Below are 15,748 nucleotides of genomic sequence, written 5' to 3' on the forward strand. Positions count from 1 at the left end.
TGTGAGTCTGTTCAGGACTGTCAGAGACCGGACACACTCATACTGAGCTGTAGGATATTCCGATGGACATTCTTTGATGTTTACTAAAAATGTTATAGCCTCATGAGTTAAAAACAATTCAAGATTCATTAGAACTCTAGTACTTGTAATTTGCAGCTCTATATAAAATGCTTTAGTAGAAAGACAGCACATCTAACCTCTTTGCCCCTCTGCCCAGGCTCACCCTGCAGCCCCAGGGAGCCCTGAGGTCCTGGCTCTCCCTTTGGTCCTGTGCGTCCCAATTGTCCCTGCGGACCTGGAGTGCCCTGTTTGAGAAGAGCACAGTGTTTGAAAGTCATTAGACTTTGTCCTCTGTGGCAATCTGAGTTATTTCATCCGCTGTGTTCTCAATAAAAGGGAGCATAGTAAACAAAAATACACATCCTGCTGCATGAAGAAGGCTTGAAACTACTAGAGATCTAAGGGTAAGGCATGTTTGACTTGTAATTCTGTTTCTCAGCCTGCAGAAATGTATCTTTAGCTAAATATAATAACAATATGTTAAAATAAACATGTGTTTAAATTAAGGGACATATCACAGACCTGGTCACCTTTTGTCCCAGGAGTCCCTTCTTCACCAGCTGGACCTGGAGGACCCTGAAACCAATCACACTTATCAATATTACGTGTACTCTGGGATTTATGAAGAAGTACCAGAAACTGCATGACATTATGAGCTGATGTTTATGTGTTTCTAATTGGTGCAGTGTGCTCAGCAAGCTTCCTGACCTGCTGTCCGCCCAGACCTGCAGGACCAGCATCTCCAGCAGGACCCAGTGCTCCCTAAAAACAACACATTTAATACCTCCTGTCACTGAAACTGTTCATTTTTAGACATTGACTGATTTGATTTAATATGTTTTAACAACAGTAAAGATATTCAAGTTAATAATTCAGTCAGGTACCTGCTCTCCTCTCTCTCCAGCCTGACCCGTCAGTCCAGGTTTCCCCACTGTTCCCTGATCAGGACAAAGAAAAGACCTAGCACCAAAGATACACAACGTGATGATGACGATGCTATGATGAAGTATGCATGCTTTTTTAAGAGTAGTAAGAGAGCAGTAGTACAACAGAGTTTTATAGAAGAATAGAATAACAACACAAGCAAGAGGAAGGTGAAGAGTACCCACTCACTGGAAACCCTCTGGGTCCAGCTAGTCCCAGTGGCCCTGGAGGCCCCTGGCTCCCTGGGGGACCAGGACTCCCAATGCCTCCTCCTGGTCCTGGTTTACCTGAAGGACCCTGAAGCCATTTAGAAAGAAAAGGATATGGGTTTTACTTTACTTTAAGAAGAAGAATTTGCAGAGGTGGTAGTTCCTTCTGTCAGATGTTTCCTATACTCCTAGAGGTTGCATGCTTCTGAGCAGAGTAGCTACAGAAGGACTTGACCAGACCAGAGTCAGAGTATTAGCCATAGACTGTATGAAAAGATGGATGGCATGATAGCTCTGCAAAATAGAAGCCAGCACATTTAGAGGTCCCTCTGCTGGCTGGCTGCAAAACAGGTCATAAAGCCCGCCTCCTCCGTGTGAACAGATGGGACATGGGTCAAACTATAAATTTAAAACACACATCAAACGTGCTTTCTGTCATTACAGTCAGTTCTTATCACGTTGATTGAAGAGTTACGTTTTCATTAGTAATTTGATTTTAAAAAGAGCGGATGTGACATCATGATTGACAGCTCTTCTGACAAATTGGGTGTCCTTTAGCAGATTATCGTGAACACAGTGAGATGATCTGAAAGCATGTAGGTGAAGTGGAAAGCATGCGTGTCACTAAAGTGTTTGAAAAAGGCTGATGGAAGAGAGGCAATATCTCACCATGATGCTTTCATGTGACTGTAGATTCAATCTCAGCATGAAACAACAAATCCACAACCAACATTCAGAGACTCTAGAGTAGACAGCTGATATCTGGAGGACTGTTATATTAGACTTTAGGGTCACAAACTTTCTCCTCTCTCATTAGTGGTTACCTACAGGCTTCATTGATGTATTTACACTACCGTTCAAAAGTTTGGGGTCACTTAGAAATGTCCTTATTTTTGAAAGAAAAGCACAGTTTTTTTCAATGAAGATAACATTAAATGAATCAGAAATACACTCTATACATTGTTAATGCGGTAAATGACTATTCTAGCTGCAAACGTCTGGTTTTTAATGGAATATCTACATAGGTGTATAGAGGCTCATATCCAGCAACAATCACTCCAGTGTTCTAATGGTACATTGTGTTTGCTAATTGCGTTAGAAAGCTAATGGATGATTAGAAACACCTTGAAAACCCTTGTGCAGTTACATTAGCACAGCTGAAAACGGTTTTGCTGGTTAGAGAAGCTGTAAAACTGGCCTTTCTTTGAGCTAGTTGAGTATCTGGAGCATCACATTTGTGGGTTCGATTATACTCTCAGAATGGCCAGAAAAAGAGAACTTTCATATGAAACTCCACAGTCTATTCTTGTTCTTAGAAATGAAGGCTATTCCATGCGAGAAATTGCCAAGAAACTGAAGATTTCCTACAACGATGTGTACTACTCCCTTCAGAGAACAGCACAAACAGGCTCTAACCAGAGTAGAAAGAGAAGTGGGAGGCCCCGGTGCACAACTGAACAAGAAGACAAGTACAGTAGAGTCTCTAGTTTGAGAAATAGACGCCTCACAGGTCCTGAACTGGCAGCTTCATTAAATGGTACCCGCAAAACGCCAGTGTCAACGTCTACAGTGAAGAGGCAACTCTGGGATGCTGGCCTTCTAGGCAGAGTGGAAAAGAAAAAGCCATATCTGAGACTGGCCAATAGAAGGAAAATACTAATATGAGCAAAAGAACACAGACATTGGACAGAGGAAGATTGGAAAAAAGTGTTATGGACAGATGAATCAAAGTTTCAGGTGTTTGGATCACACAGAAGAAGATTAGTGAGATACAGAACAAGTGAAAAGATGCTGGAAGAGTGCCTGACGCCATCTGTTAAGCATGGTGGAGGTCATGTGATGGTCTGGGGTTGCTTTGTTGCAGGTAAAGTGGGAGATTTGTACCAGATATAAGGGATTTTGAATAATGAAGGCTATCACTCAATTTTGCAACGCCATGCCATACCCTGTGGACAGCGCTTGATTGGATTTCCTCCTACAACAGGACAATGACCCAAAGCACACTTCCAGATTATGCAAGAACTATTTAGGGAAGAAGCAGGCAGCTGGTATTCTGTCTGTAATGGAGTGGACAGCGCAGTCACCAGATCTCAAGCCCATTGAGATGTTGTGGGAGCAGCTTGACCGTATGGTACGCAAGAAGTGTCCATCAAGCCAATCCAACTTGTGGGAGGTGCTTCAGGAAGCGTGAGGTGAAATTTCTTCAGATTCCCTCAAGAAATAAACAACTAGAATGCCAAAGGTCTGCAATGCTGTAATTGCTGCAAAGGGAGCATTCTTTGATGAAAGCAAGTTTGAAGGACAAAATTATTATTTCAACTAAAAATCATTATTTCTAACATTCTCAATGTCTTGACTATATTTTCTATTCATTTTGTAACTCATTTGATAAATAAAAGTGTGAGTTTTCATGGAAAACACAAAATTGTCTGGGTGACCCCAAACTTTTGAACGGTAGTGTATATGTATATTTATGTACTTATATGACTGGGCTGTTATTGGCTCCTCTAAGCAGAAATATTTTTAAAGAGATCACAAAAACATTTAATTTGACGTCTGACATGGCGTCTCGGTCAAAGTGACATGTCTCTTTTGCTCTCCACACAGACTGTTTTCCCACATACAACAAAAGCTCACTCAGATTCTGTGTGCACTTACAGATGTAACAGATACCTGAAAAAATACAATCTGAAACATGTCATGTTTGTGGAAGATCTACTCACTGGAAGTCCCTGAGCGCCTTTAGATCCAAACTCTCCCTGACGGCCCTGAAAGAGGGGATGAAAGAACAGTGATGTCTCTTTTGCATTAAGGAGGGAAAAGATGTTTGAACATTTGAGAGACATTTGGTCTCATCTAGTCCTCACCTGTGGACCTGGAGGTCCTCTATCACCAGGAGGACCTTGCAGACCCTACAACAACATGGATCAATAAATATGTAAAGACTCTGCAGGTCAGTGGACATCAGCTGGAGTCCAAACACAGATGCATGAAGTTAAATCAAACACACTCACTGGAGGTCCTCGCTTCCCCAAGACACCAGGTAGGCCTCTGACACCAGCGTCTCCCTGCAGAGTCAGAAAACACACTGCTGTCACGTATGGGACTGAACAAAGCTGAAGCATGATTCTGATCATGAAATTGATTAGTGTATCATGTAGCTGACACATTTTAAGTCGTGCAACTACAATAATCCGGTTTTCTGAAGATGCAGAAGATACATACAGTTAGAACAAGTCATACATTTGGGGTTTGCTGCTGGTCTTGTCCTGATTTGAAGTAATTCAAGATGCATCTGTAATTTTTATAAGTGAATTGATTCTGCATCACTTGCCTTAAACTGAGTGTGTTATTTAATGTGACTTTAAGTATATAGAAATAGTTGTTACACATAAAAATCTGCTGATTGGGATATGCAATTGTTGTGTTTGTAATATTATGTTTAGTTTGTTTTAATGGGTTTTGACTTCACTGAGTTCCTGTTTTATTTTTTGCAACACCTGTGTCTCTTTTGCAGTTAAACTGGCCTGTGCATACACCCCTGTGCTTCCACTCACCCTCTGCAAGGTTGTCACTGTTACCTTTGTGCTTTCATGCTCTCAAACCTTGTTTTCCTTGTGTTTGCCTGCCTGTTTCCTGACCTTTGTTTGGATCTTTGGATTTTGATGTTGTGGATTTTCCCTTGCTAAATTTGTTTGCCTTCGCTGACTGACTTGCTGAGTATGACCCCAGGACTGTCAAGTACAGAAACCTGCCTTCTGAACTTTATACTGTGTCCTGGACTTTTTCTCTGCACCTTATCCCAGTTCTGTCCAATATTGTATCAGTGTTTCATAATAGATCCTGATAGATTCATGCCTTACCCTTTGTCCCATGTGGCCTGGTCTCCCAGTCAGACCCAAAGCTCCTGGGTAACCCTGTGAAGAAGGTCAGTTTTTTATACATCTTTAGGGCCACTTCCTAATGTGGTTTTCAGCCTCATTTCAAAATAACTAAATCTCCTTAAAATCGATGCCGTAAAAACACACAACATCCACTCTGTCCCCACATCACATACTGCTCAGAAACAGGTTTCTAGACTGGGAATTGTTCACACTTAAAAAGAGACTAAATAGAAAAGAAGCAGAGTTTTCAGAGTTGGAAATAAGATCGAAACAGCTCAACATAAAGAGCTAACACTGGTCACTTACATACATGCCCACCGGTCCCTGAGGGCCAAACAACCCTGGTGTCCCTGTGAAGCCCTGAAGAGAGACACATTACAATTCATTATTTCAAATCCTAAAACCTGCAAACCAACGATCAAAGGAACTACTTCATGATCTAGATTTGTTATGGTCTTTTAAGTAAATTGCTACAGCCCATAATGGGAGTAAATTCAACAAGATAATGTTATAACTTTAAACTTATAATTCAGTGAGGGCTGAAAATATCCAATCCTCAAAATCATAAACAAGTGATCTACCTACCCTCTCTCCAGCTGGTCCAGGGATCCCGTCTTTGCCTGGCTGTCCTCGAGGACCCTGTTCAAGTCAGAAAAATCTCCTTTTCATACTGAAAACTTCTGATTGGTTAGAATTTGAGATATATTAATATCAGTAAATAATAAAAAGTGTTTTCTTACTGGAGCTCCAGGAGAACCAGCCTTCCCTGCATCACCAGCCACACCTGGAAACCCCTTCATGAGCACACAGACCATGGAGTTACTGCTCATGCTCTAAAACTGTTGACATTTGACAGCATTTAAGCATGATCTGATGTTAACTATAAACTGTTTTTTTTTAATGCAATGGTTACATTTAAATGGACATGTTAAATGTGTCAACTATTTTAGATTCAGTCGTAGTCTTAAGATGAAAATGCCCGTTAGTTTTGCTCTTTTTTCCCCATTAGCAGGGTTACCAATACTGATTTGCATAACCTTCCTGGGACTTTGGCCCTGCGGTCAAAACGCAGACAATGATGGGGGCACAGGAACCTTTTAGTTCCGGGTAAAGAAGTTCTGGGAGCTAAAAGACCCCAGAACTCTTAGTCAAAATGCACCTTAAAGGGGACATATCACGCTTTTTTCATCAATATATATTGGTCTAAGAGGTCCCAAAAACATGTCTTTAAAGTTTATGCTCAAAAAAAACACTTTGAAATCAGATTTTGGCATGCCTGAAAAGTCCTCTTCTTCATTCCTCATCAGAACACTCTGTTTTCTCTCTGACCACGCCCCCTCCGGAAGTGGATGTGCCTCGGCTCTCCAAGCACGTTGATCTAATGTTTACATGTTGGCTGAATATACACGGCTGCTCAGAGATCGCGTTACTTCAACCCTCTGAATCTGATCCTGACGGAGAGGCGCCTGTAGCAGGACCTTTCTGAAGGATTGGTCATAGATTTAGTGTTTCTTGTTGTTTTATTTATCAGTATGTAGACGTGTGTCTTGGTACACAGCTACGAACATGTAGCTATGTGGCTATGCTAACTAGCGCTAGCACTTATCCATGATAAATCATCCACTAGATCTTCAAATCTGCAGACGTGGGGAGTAAAACCGACCTCTGCCAGAAAGGCAGCAGGACCTTTTATGAAGGATTGGTCACCGATTTAGTGTTTCTTGTTGTTTTATTTGTCAGTATGTAGACGTGTGTCTTGGTACACAGCTACAGCTACAGCTACAGCTATGAACATATAGCTATGTGGCTATGCTAATTAGCGCTAGCACTTATCCATGACAAATAAAAATCATCCACTATATCTTCAAATCTGCAGACGTGGGGAGTAAAACCGACCTTTGTGTTTATTAAGACAGCCTACAACTAGCATGCCTCCCTCCTAAGCTCCTTGTTGGCACACATTTGTGCAGGTAATGAAAAACGGGGGAGGGATTCAGTATTATTTTATACAGTCTAAGGGCTGAACAAGCTCCGAGCTCTGACTCCGTGACAGACCGGATATTGTTGTTACGTAACAAAAACACGGAAGTCTGAAACGGCTCGTTTCACACACATTTACAGAAAGGTGTAGAAATCAGAACAGGGGCAGAATGGATTTTTTTCATTCTTGGGGGGTTTGTAGACATGCCAGGGACATATATTTCAGGTAAAGAACCATTAAAAAGTCAATTTTGCATGATATGTCACCTTTAAAGCAAATTCATTGTGCCGATATTGTACAACCTAAGGTCACTATTTGGCAGCTACCAAAAATGTTAAGGTGGAGTATTTTCTTTCACATTATTCTGAATGAGTTTACACCACATCACTTGGTGCAGTGATCCGCTCCCATGGCTTTTCCTATCACTGCTATGCAGATGATACACAGCTTTTCCTATCTTTCCCACCTGACGACACAACTGTCTCAGTCCGGATCTCATCCTGCCTTGCTGACATTTCTAAATGGATGAGGGAACGTCACCTACAGCTCAACCTGTCCAAGACTGAGCTTATTATCATTCCAGCCAGTCCCACTATGGACCCACAGATCAATATCCAGTTTGGATCACAAAACCACATGCCCACTAAGTCTGCCCGAAATCAGGGTGTCATGATCGATGACCAGCTAACCTTCAAGGTTCATGTTGCCTCGATTGCTCGGTCCTGCCGTTTTTCCCTCTATAACATCAAGAGGATTAGACCCTACCTGACAGAACACGCAACACAGCTTCTGGTTCAGGGTCTTGTAATGTCACGCATTGACTACTGCAACTCTCTACTGGCAGGCCTCCCTGCATTCACAGTTAAACCTCTGCAAATGATCCAGAAAGCAGCAGCACGTCTGGTCTTCAACCAGCCTAAGACAGCTCATGTCACTCCCCTGCTCATCTCACTTCACTGGCTTCCAGTTGCAGCTCGCATCAGATACAAAACTCTAATCATGACTTACAAAGCAGTAACCAAAACTGCTCCAGTTTACCTGGAACCCCTCATCCAGGTCTACTGCCCTTCTCGCCCGCTACGCTCAGCCTCTGAAAAGCGCCTAGTGCTTCCAGCACACAAGGCCTCAAAATCACTAGCTGGACTCTTCTCTTCTGTTGCCCCTAAATTGTGGAATGAATTGGCCAACTCCATTCGATCTGCAGAGTCCCTCTCTACTTTCAAAAGACAGCTAAAGACCCAGCTCTTTAGGAAGCACTATGCACTTAGCTAGACTATTCTCCACTGTTGTCCCCAGTGGCAGATCATGTCTTCCAGCTACAGTTGACTCACACTGTCCTGCTCTACTCTGGGAATCTGTGTTCAGGTCTGTAGTGGCCCAGCACTTGGTACTTTGGTCATTATTGTGGTGATGTTAATTGTTGATGATGATAATGGAAGGTCTTAAATTGGTTGGTTGCTTCATTGTAGATGTTCCTTATTTTGGAAAAGAAAATATATAAAAAAAACATTCCTTACTTATTTTTGTGTGTTTTTGTGTTCATTTTAAATTGTCTCTCCTGGCCATTGTTTCTGACAGGAGCCAATCAGAGTCAAAGTAAGGCAGATCAAAATTGAGCAGCTGATTGATCAACACAGAGACATTGCATACCACCAGAGTTTTTATAGTGTAGTGTTCTGCCGTGAGATTTGTGTGCAGACTAGTGAGAATTGGCAACCCTGCAAATAGTAAAAGTTTAGAGACTGAGCTTTCCAGCAGAAAGGACAAATACATGAAGGTAAAAGCATGCTTTGCAGGCAGCAACACATCTGCAGCTTGGAAGAAGATTACTGACATGATCATGACCAAAATCATAAAAGCAGACCTAAACTGAAATGGCTGAAAAACAACATGAATTCCTAGGAGCAGCAGAGTCAGAGTCCTGGTCTCAAACAGTGGACGCTCTAGTCTGTTCACTTGCAGTCACAACCTGACTGAGCTGCAGAACTTTTACAAAGATGAGTCCAAATACGGAAGGATGATCCAAACTTATTCACACGGGCTCAGGGTTTAATCCCTGACAGGTGCAACTAGAAGTGCTATCTTAATACAGGGGGAATACTTGTGAAAACAACAAAACTCTATTTAATTCACACTGAAAAATGAACCAAATTTTAAAAGTGCTGCCTTTTCAGTTTGACATACGAGGAACTATTTTTGTTCAAAATGTGGGAAAAGCACATTGAGTACACAAGCACACAAGTCCCTCTTTGCCTTGAAAATGAACTTTATCACCAAAAACACATTTCCACTGCATTTCAGCCCTGCCACAAAAGGACCAGCTAACATAATTTCAATGACACACAGGTGTCACACACATTAACACAGGTGTGGGTGTTGATGAGGACAAGGCTGGCGATCAATCTGTCATGATTGAGTGACAGGACACTTTAAAAGGAAGATGGTGCATGACACCATTGTTCCTCATCTGTTAGCCATGGTTACCTGCAAGGAAACACGTGCAGTCATCATTGCATTGCACAAAAAGGGCCTAACAGGGAAGTTTATAGCAGCGAGTAAGATTGCACCTCAGTCAACCGTCTATCGAATTATCAAGAACTTCAAGGAGAGAGGTTAAATTGTTGCCAAACAGAATCCAGGGCGCCCAAGAAAGTCCAGCAAGCGCCAGGACCGTCTCCTGAAGGTGTTACAGCTGCGGGATCAGGCCACCACCAGTGCAGAGCTTGCTCAGGAATGGCAGCAGGCAGGTGTGAGTGCATCTGCACGCACAGTGAGGCGAAGACCTTTGGAGGAAGGCCTGGTGTCAAGGAGGGCAGCAAAGAAGCCACTTCTCTCCAGTAAAAACATCAGGGACAGACTGATATTCTGCAGAAGGTACAGGGACTGGACTGCTGAGGACTGGGGTAAAGTCATTTTCTCTGATGAATCCCCTTTCCGATTGTTTGGGGCATCTGGAGGAAGGCTTGTTCGGAGAAGACGAGGTGAGCGCTACCATCAGTCCTGTCTCTTGCCAACAGTGAAGCATCCTGAGACCATTCATGTGTGGGGTTGCTTTTCGGTCAAGGGAGTGGGCTCTCTCATAATCTTGCCTAAAAACACAGCCATGTATAAAGAATGGTACCAGAACGTCCTCCGAGAGCAACTTCTCACAACCATCCAAGGGCAGTTTGGTGATGAAGAATGCCTTTTCCAGCATGATGGAGCACCTTGCCATAAAGCAAAAGTCATAACAAAATGGCTCGGGGAACAAAACATTAAGATTTTGGGCCCTTGGCCAGGAAACTCCCCAGATCTTAATCCCATTGAGAACTTGTGGTCAATCCTCAAGAGGCGGATGGACAATCAAAAACCCACAAATTCTGACAAACTCCAAGCATTGATTATGCAAGAATGGACTGCCATCAGTCAGGATTTGGTCCAGAAGTTGATTGACAGCATGCCAGGGAGAATTGCAGAGGTCTTGAAAAAGAAGGGTCAACACTGCAAATATTGACTTATTGCATGAATTCTGTGTAATTCTCAATAAAAGCTTTTGATACTTGTGAAATGCTTCTAATTGTATTTCATTATACCATAGAAACATCTGACAAAAACACCTAAAAACCCTGAAGCAGCAGACTTTGTGAAAATGTAATATTTGTGTCATTCTCAAAACTTTTGGCTATGACTGTACTTTCCTGACTCCATCCAGTCCCTGTCTCTGTGTCCAGCACAAGGTCTCACATGCTAACATCCCTTAGGCTTATGTATCAGACATAAAGTCCACAGTATTCAGGCAAGGTCAAAAGCAGACTGAATACTGAGTCTCATCCATATTTTTTTATCAGCTAATAGGAGTGCTGATGGCAACCCTCTCTGACTGTCAGCTTTAAAAAGAAATAATGCTTTTACATCCATAAAACAGTATTAGACTAAATCTACGAGGTCTGAAACAGGCCTGTAAACATTTAACAGGGTGCTGTCAGATTGTATCACATTTACAAGCTTGTAAAAGGAAACAAGTGTGGCAGCTCAGACAGCAGCCAACCCACGGGCAAAAACGTCTCAAAGACATCACAAACTTGTCAGTGAAGCAGCAAACATCCATCTCAGTGAACCTCTCAGATACAGACTGTTTGAGGCAGTGTGTATTTTGTGTCAGGGTTTAGGAACTCACTCTGTCTCCTTTAGGCCCAGGGAAACCAACGGAACCAGGAACGCCCTGCACATGAAGACATGTGACATTACAACTGTTTAAAGCACAACGCTGAGACTGAGCTGGATTAAAGTAAACAAAGTCAGAGACATGTGAGATGAAAAGTTATAAAATGGGAACCTGTGTACCAGGCTTTCCTTCTGCTCCCTCAGTCCCAACTCTGCCTTTAAAGCCCTGAAACACACACACACACACACACACACACACACGGTTAACGATTAACAGGTTCATTTTAAAACATTTGATGTAATTTGTTTATTTGTTATAGTGTTCTTACTGGCAGACTAGGAGGACCAAACAGGCCGGGGACTCCAGTGTGACCCTGAAACAGACAAGAAAATAAGTCCAGCTTTTAAGACGGACAGATAGAGATCTGATAGATTCTGTATCAAATGAGTTTGTTCTGTCCAAGAGAAAGTTACCCTCCGTCCTTTGAGTCCTGAGTTCCCATTTGGTCCCTGAATGCCTCTGTCCCCCTTAAATGTGATTACAAACAGACACTTAGCTACAAGCTGAATCATTTATAAGCACACTGCTGCAATAAGAGGGAGAATTTATAAAAGCAGTTAGATGGTTGTTTAAGATTCGGTATGTTAGGTCTGAGAGAGCATTCCTTACTCAGCCATTGCACACATGTTGTTGACATTTTGTACACCAATACCAGGAACTAATCCTGTCGGTACCAGTTTTAACTATCTATGGCCATCACATTGTCCACATCTTTGTTAGTCTTTGAAGAATGCAGTTTAATATAACTAAGGTCCTTATTAGACCGACAACAACATATGACACAGAGGCAGCAATAACAACGTCTGACCTTTGACCCTTGTTTCCCAACTGCTCCCTGAAGACCAACCTCTCCATCTTCACCCTGAGGACACACAACAGAGGCAGACATTAGAACTATCACACATTACATGCTCATGGTGACAGGCTTTAAGAGTGAATGGATAAAATGTGACGAGGCTTTAACTCAATATTTTTTATCTTTCAACAACAAAGTAAAGTGACAAAGTTTAAGTATGCTATTCTATTTCTAGATTCTTTGTTTTATTATTTATTATGTATTATCTAGACCAGGGGTTCTCAAACTTTTCACCCCCAAAACATAGGTACCAAAGACTTGCGACCCCCAGTGCCCCTCAAAGTGATTTAATGTGGCTTCATTTAGCTGGTCTGCAGAAAAGGACCCTACCTATATGAGCATGTGTCTGTGTTTCCTGTGCCGTTATGAATTAACCTGCTGCTACTGATACTTTTGATAGTTACCTGTTCACTAACCTTAAACTTAGGAGTCATCTGGCAACAAAAAGAGGCAGAAAACTCACTACATTTTCTATTTTCAAGGTTTTATTTCAAGGTTAGCTACTACTTATGTTGATATTTTGTACTATAATTGGTAAAATGTACTATTTTTAGATAACTTTAAAAAAAAAAAAATCTGTAAGACATCTCTCAACCCACCATTTGTGTTTTGCAACCCCCCAGGGGGTCCCTACCCACACTTTGGGAACCCCTGATCTAGAGTATCCAGAAAGCATTCAGGTTTATATTAGAATTTTACTTCTTTGGGATTATTTATTGGCAAAGTCAGTGTTAAGTTTTGACCAAAGAAATACAAGTTTGTTAAGAAACCAACAATAACAACAAAAAACACAAGCTATATTTCTGAAGAAGCTTTCAGCCACACCTCGTGGACCTCATTTTGTACTTATCTTTAGACCTTGACTTTTCCATAAAACTGGACACATGATACTGTGTGGATGTGACATTTATTGGGAGCGACTTAACTCTCTTAAAAGCTGCTGCACAACTTTCAAAGAAGCGAAGAAAAGTGTCATTTGTCAACTCATAATACGATAAAAAGAAGAAATTTGAATCTATAGCTTTGACGTTGTTGCTCTCTAAAAACTTTTAACAGTATCAAATCAGAAATACGTGACAAGATAACGTCTTCATTTCATGTAACACTTTGATCAAAGTATGTTTTTCTAACAAATGAAAACTAGTGTTAATAACACAAGCAGTAAGGATATAGTGATCTGTACCTCTTTTCCTCTGAGCCCAAATGGACCTCTGACCCCTGGTAGACCCGTGATGCCACGATCCCCCCTCTCTCCCTGATGGCCGAGGATCCCCGCAGCACCTGTAGGGCCCTGAAGGAAGAACAAGGTAAGAGGTTTAGTCCTTGTTGTAAAGGTAATCAGAAGTGTTCTGTTGGGGTACAACTTTCACAAGAGGGAGATAGTCTGGGTGATCGAATTTGTTTCCAATCATTACATCAAGATAATATCAATGTTGCAAAAGGTTTAAAAAGCACTCTCTAATGTTTATTTTACAGTGAAAGGCTTCGATTGATTTATTTTAGCTCTTACTTTGTCTCCTTTGGGTCCAGCCTCTCCTTTGTCACCATCCAGTCCTCTGAAGCCCTGCATGTAAACATCACATTACATCGTCTCTATTTACCATCTCAGTTGACTTTGCTTTCAGTTTGACTCAGTTATAACACATCACTCAAGCTCTAACTGTCTTTAACCCAAATTATCTTGAGTTTAGGGTCTGCAGTACGTAAGGAGTTGGAGATGATTCAGATTGTTTTGGTGGAAGTTTCTGTCTCTGTGGTCAAAAATGGATTCATATAGCTGGAATAACCACTGAGGAAACTCCTGACGTGTAAGGTTGACATGTAATGGAAAACAGAAGAGAATGCTTACAGCTCCACCAGGAAACCCTCTTGGACCAGGACTTCCAGTCATCCCCTAAAGGAGCAAACAGGGCAAAGAGGAACCTTTAAATATGGACCAAATTTGTTTAGAACGAACGAGTGGCGCCATATAGGGGGGAAAAGTTAGGATGATTCTAAGGGCCCATGACTGACAGGGGCCCCGAAAATAATTATAATTTAAAAAAAATCATAATTAATATTTCATTCAGAATAAGGTAATTAAAAAACGGTCCCGTTGTCTTCATAAAATGTATATCAGATATCTCTACTTTATTTGGGCAAATCCCCCCACCCCCCCACCCCGCACATACAGAAGTTGCACAGTGCACAGAGTGCGCTAAAGGCAGCTAAAATGTCTGGAAAGACAAAGTCTGGGTCCCAGAAAAGGAGGGAAAGAAAGGAAAGAGAGGAGAGAGAGAAGAAAAGGCGACAGTATGTCACCCAGGAAAGGTTGGTATAGTCTTTGAGTGGTTAAAATCAACCTGTTTGCTAGTTTGATGTCCACAATGAGATGAACTACGCTTTAGCTAATTATACTAAATGGGTGTCCCCGCCCTCCCTACCAGACTCAGCAGATGATATGTCAGCAGGTACACTGTCTCCACACAACTCCCCACAACCCAATGAACAAGAAGGTGAGCAAGGTAGCATGTCAATTAGCATTATTGAAGGGGGTCTGTGGGAATCTCTTATTTCTCTCTCTATCTGTGCTATTACAATAGATTCAAGATTCAAGATTCAAAGGTTTTTATAGTCAATTTTCAGAGTCATACAGGAAAAACGAGATGCTGTTTCTCTCTTCCAGCTTTTAAATATCTAAAATTTAAATAGAAAATGCAATAAAATATAAAATACTGTTTTATAAAAACAGCCTGTGTACACAGTGCAGGTAGTGCAGTGATAGTTTAAAAATGGACAATGAAAATGAAAATAGATAACAGATAACAAAAGCCTCTAAAAACAAAGCTATAGCTAAGCCATGAAAACATAATAAATGAAAGGGCAAATCAGTCACCTTGTGTGCAGGGAATCCTTCATGTTTGCCAGTCATACAGTAAATATTTGACTCCAAGAGGCAAGACAGCTGAAAAGGTAGAGTTATGTCAAGCTTTGACTGGGTCGAGTGGATCCTGGAGATGTGGTTACAACAGTTGCACATCGTTCTTGTGGCCTTTGGTGATGGGGCCCAATGTGGTATTTTTTCATGGGGCCCCAAATCCCTGGCTCCCCTGAATGGGACTTCAGGATCACTGTTGTTCTGATGTTAAAAGTGTGATTGATCTAAAACGGTGACTGCTATTCAGGATGAAACTTCGCCCTGCTTGTGAAGACTTTAGGTGATTTGGAGAGAGTAACAAAAGACTCGACATTGCTCATCATCCAGGCAGAGCAGAAGAGAGAGATCAGTTGATCAGAGAAAAAGCTGCAGCGTGTGAGTTTACTGTGGTTAGAGTTTACATTGAGTCCTGTAGCTGTACTGTACACTCACTCTGTGCATTCATTATCTGTAGATTTGTTAGTTGTTGGGGTTTTTTCTTAAAGAAAATGCATGTTTCTGTAAAATTGGGAGATAACTTTGATATTTAATTCAATATAAAAAATAAATGTTCCAAGAGAGAGAGAGAGAGAGAGGGAGAGAGATACAGAAAGAAAAGGAGCGTATGCTGGTGTGCGAGAGTGAAGGAGTCAAGATAGAAAATCACAATCTATTTTAAGATGAGATCTATTTTGGTCTAAGTGTCAAAAAATAGTCCTTATTTAATTCTAATT

At 41.5% G+C, this 15,748-nt stretch overlaps 1 protein-coding gene across 1 annotated transcript in view; it reads right to left on the reverse strand.

The window, feature by feature from the left end:
* Positions 1 to 15,748, reverse strand: part of si:dkey-61l1.4 (collagen alpha-1(I) chain) — a 38,849-nt gene that overhangs the window by 14,780 nt on the left and 8,321 nt on the right. The window contains exons 16-35 of the mRNA XM_034691581.1: positions 13,968 to 14,012; positions 13,629 to 13,682; positions 13,302 to 13,409; positions 12,071 to 12,124; positions 11,676 to 11,729; positions 11,531 to 11,575; positions 11,374 to 11,427; positions 11,215 to 11,259; positions 5,818 to 5,871; positions 5,663 to 5,716; positions 5,384 to 5,437; positions 5,057 to 5,110; positions 4,208 to 4,261; positions 4,061 to 4,105; positions 3,917 to 3,961; positions 1,174 to 1,281; positions 945 to 998; positions 769 to 822; positions 583 to 636; positions 198 to 305 (exon numbers count right to left, since the gene is read on the reverse strand). Of these exons, the coding sequence (XP_034547472.1) occupies positions 198 to 305; positions 583 to 636; positions 769 to 822; positions 945 to 998; positions 1,174 to 1,281; positions 3,917 to 3,961; positions 4,061 to 4,105; positions 4,208 to 4,261; positions 5,057 to 5,110; positions 5,384 to 5,437; positions 5,663 to 5,716; positions 5,818 to 5,871; positions 11,215 to 11,259; positions 11,374 to 11,427; positions 11,531 to 11,575; positions 11,676 to 11,729; positions 12,071 to 12,124; positions 13,302 to 13,409; positions 13,629 to 13,682; positions 13,968 to 14,012 (1,197 nt within the window). The remainder of the gene's footprint in view (positions 1 to 197; positions 306 to 582; positions 637 to 768; positions 823 to 944; positions 999 to 1,173; positions 1,282 to 3,916; positions 3,962 to 4,060; positions 4,106 to 4,207; positions 4,262 to 5,056; positions 5,111 to 5,383; positions 5,438 to 5,662; positions 5,717 to 5,817; positions 5,872 to 11,214; positions 11,260 to 11,373; positions 11,428 to 11,530; positions 11,576 to 11,675; positions 11,730 to 12,070; positions 12,125 to 13,301; positions 13,410 to 13,628; positions 13,683 to 13,967; positions 14,013 to 15,748) is intronic.

This window comes from Notolabrus celidotus, chromosome 9 (assembly GCF_009762535.1).
Source record: "Notolabrus celidotus isolate fNotCel1 chromosome 9, fNotCel1.pri, whole genome shotgun sequence".
NCBI classification, from domain to species: Eukaryota; Metazoa; Chordata; class Actinopteri; order Labriformes; family Labridae; genus Notolabrus; species Notolabrus celidotus.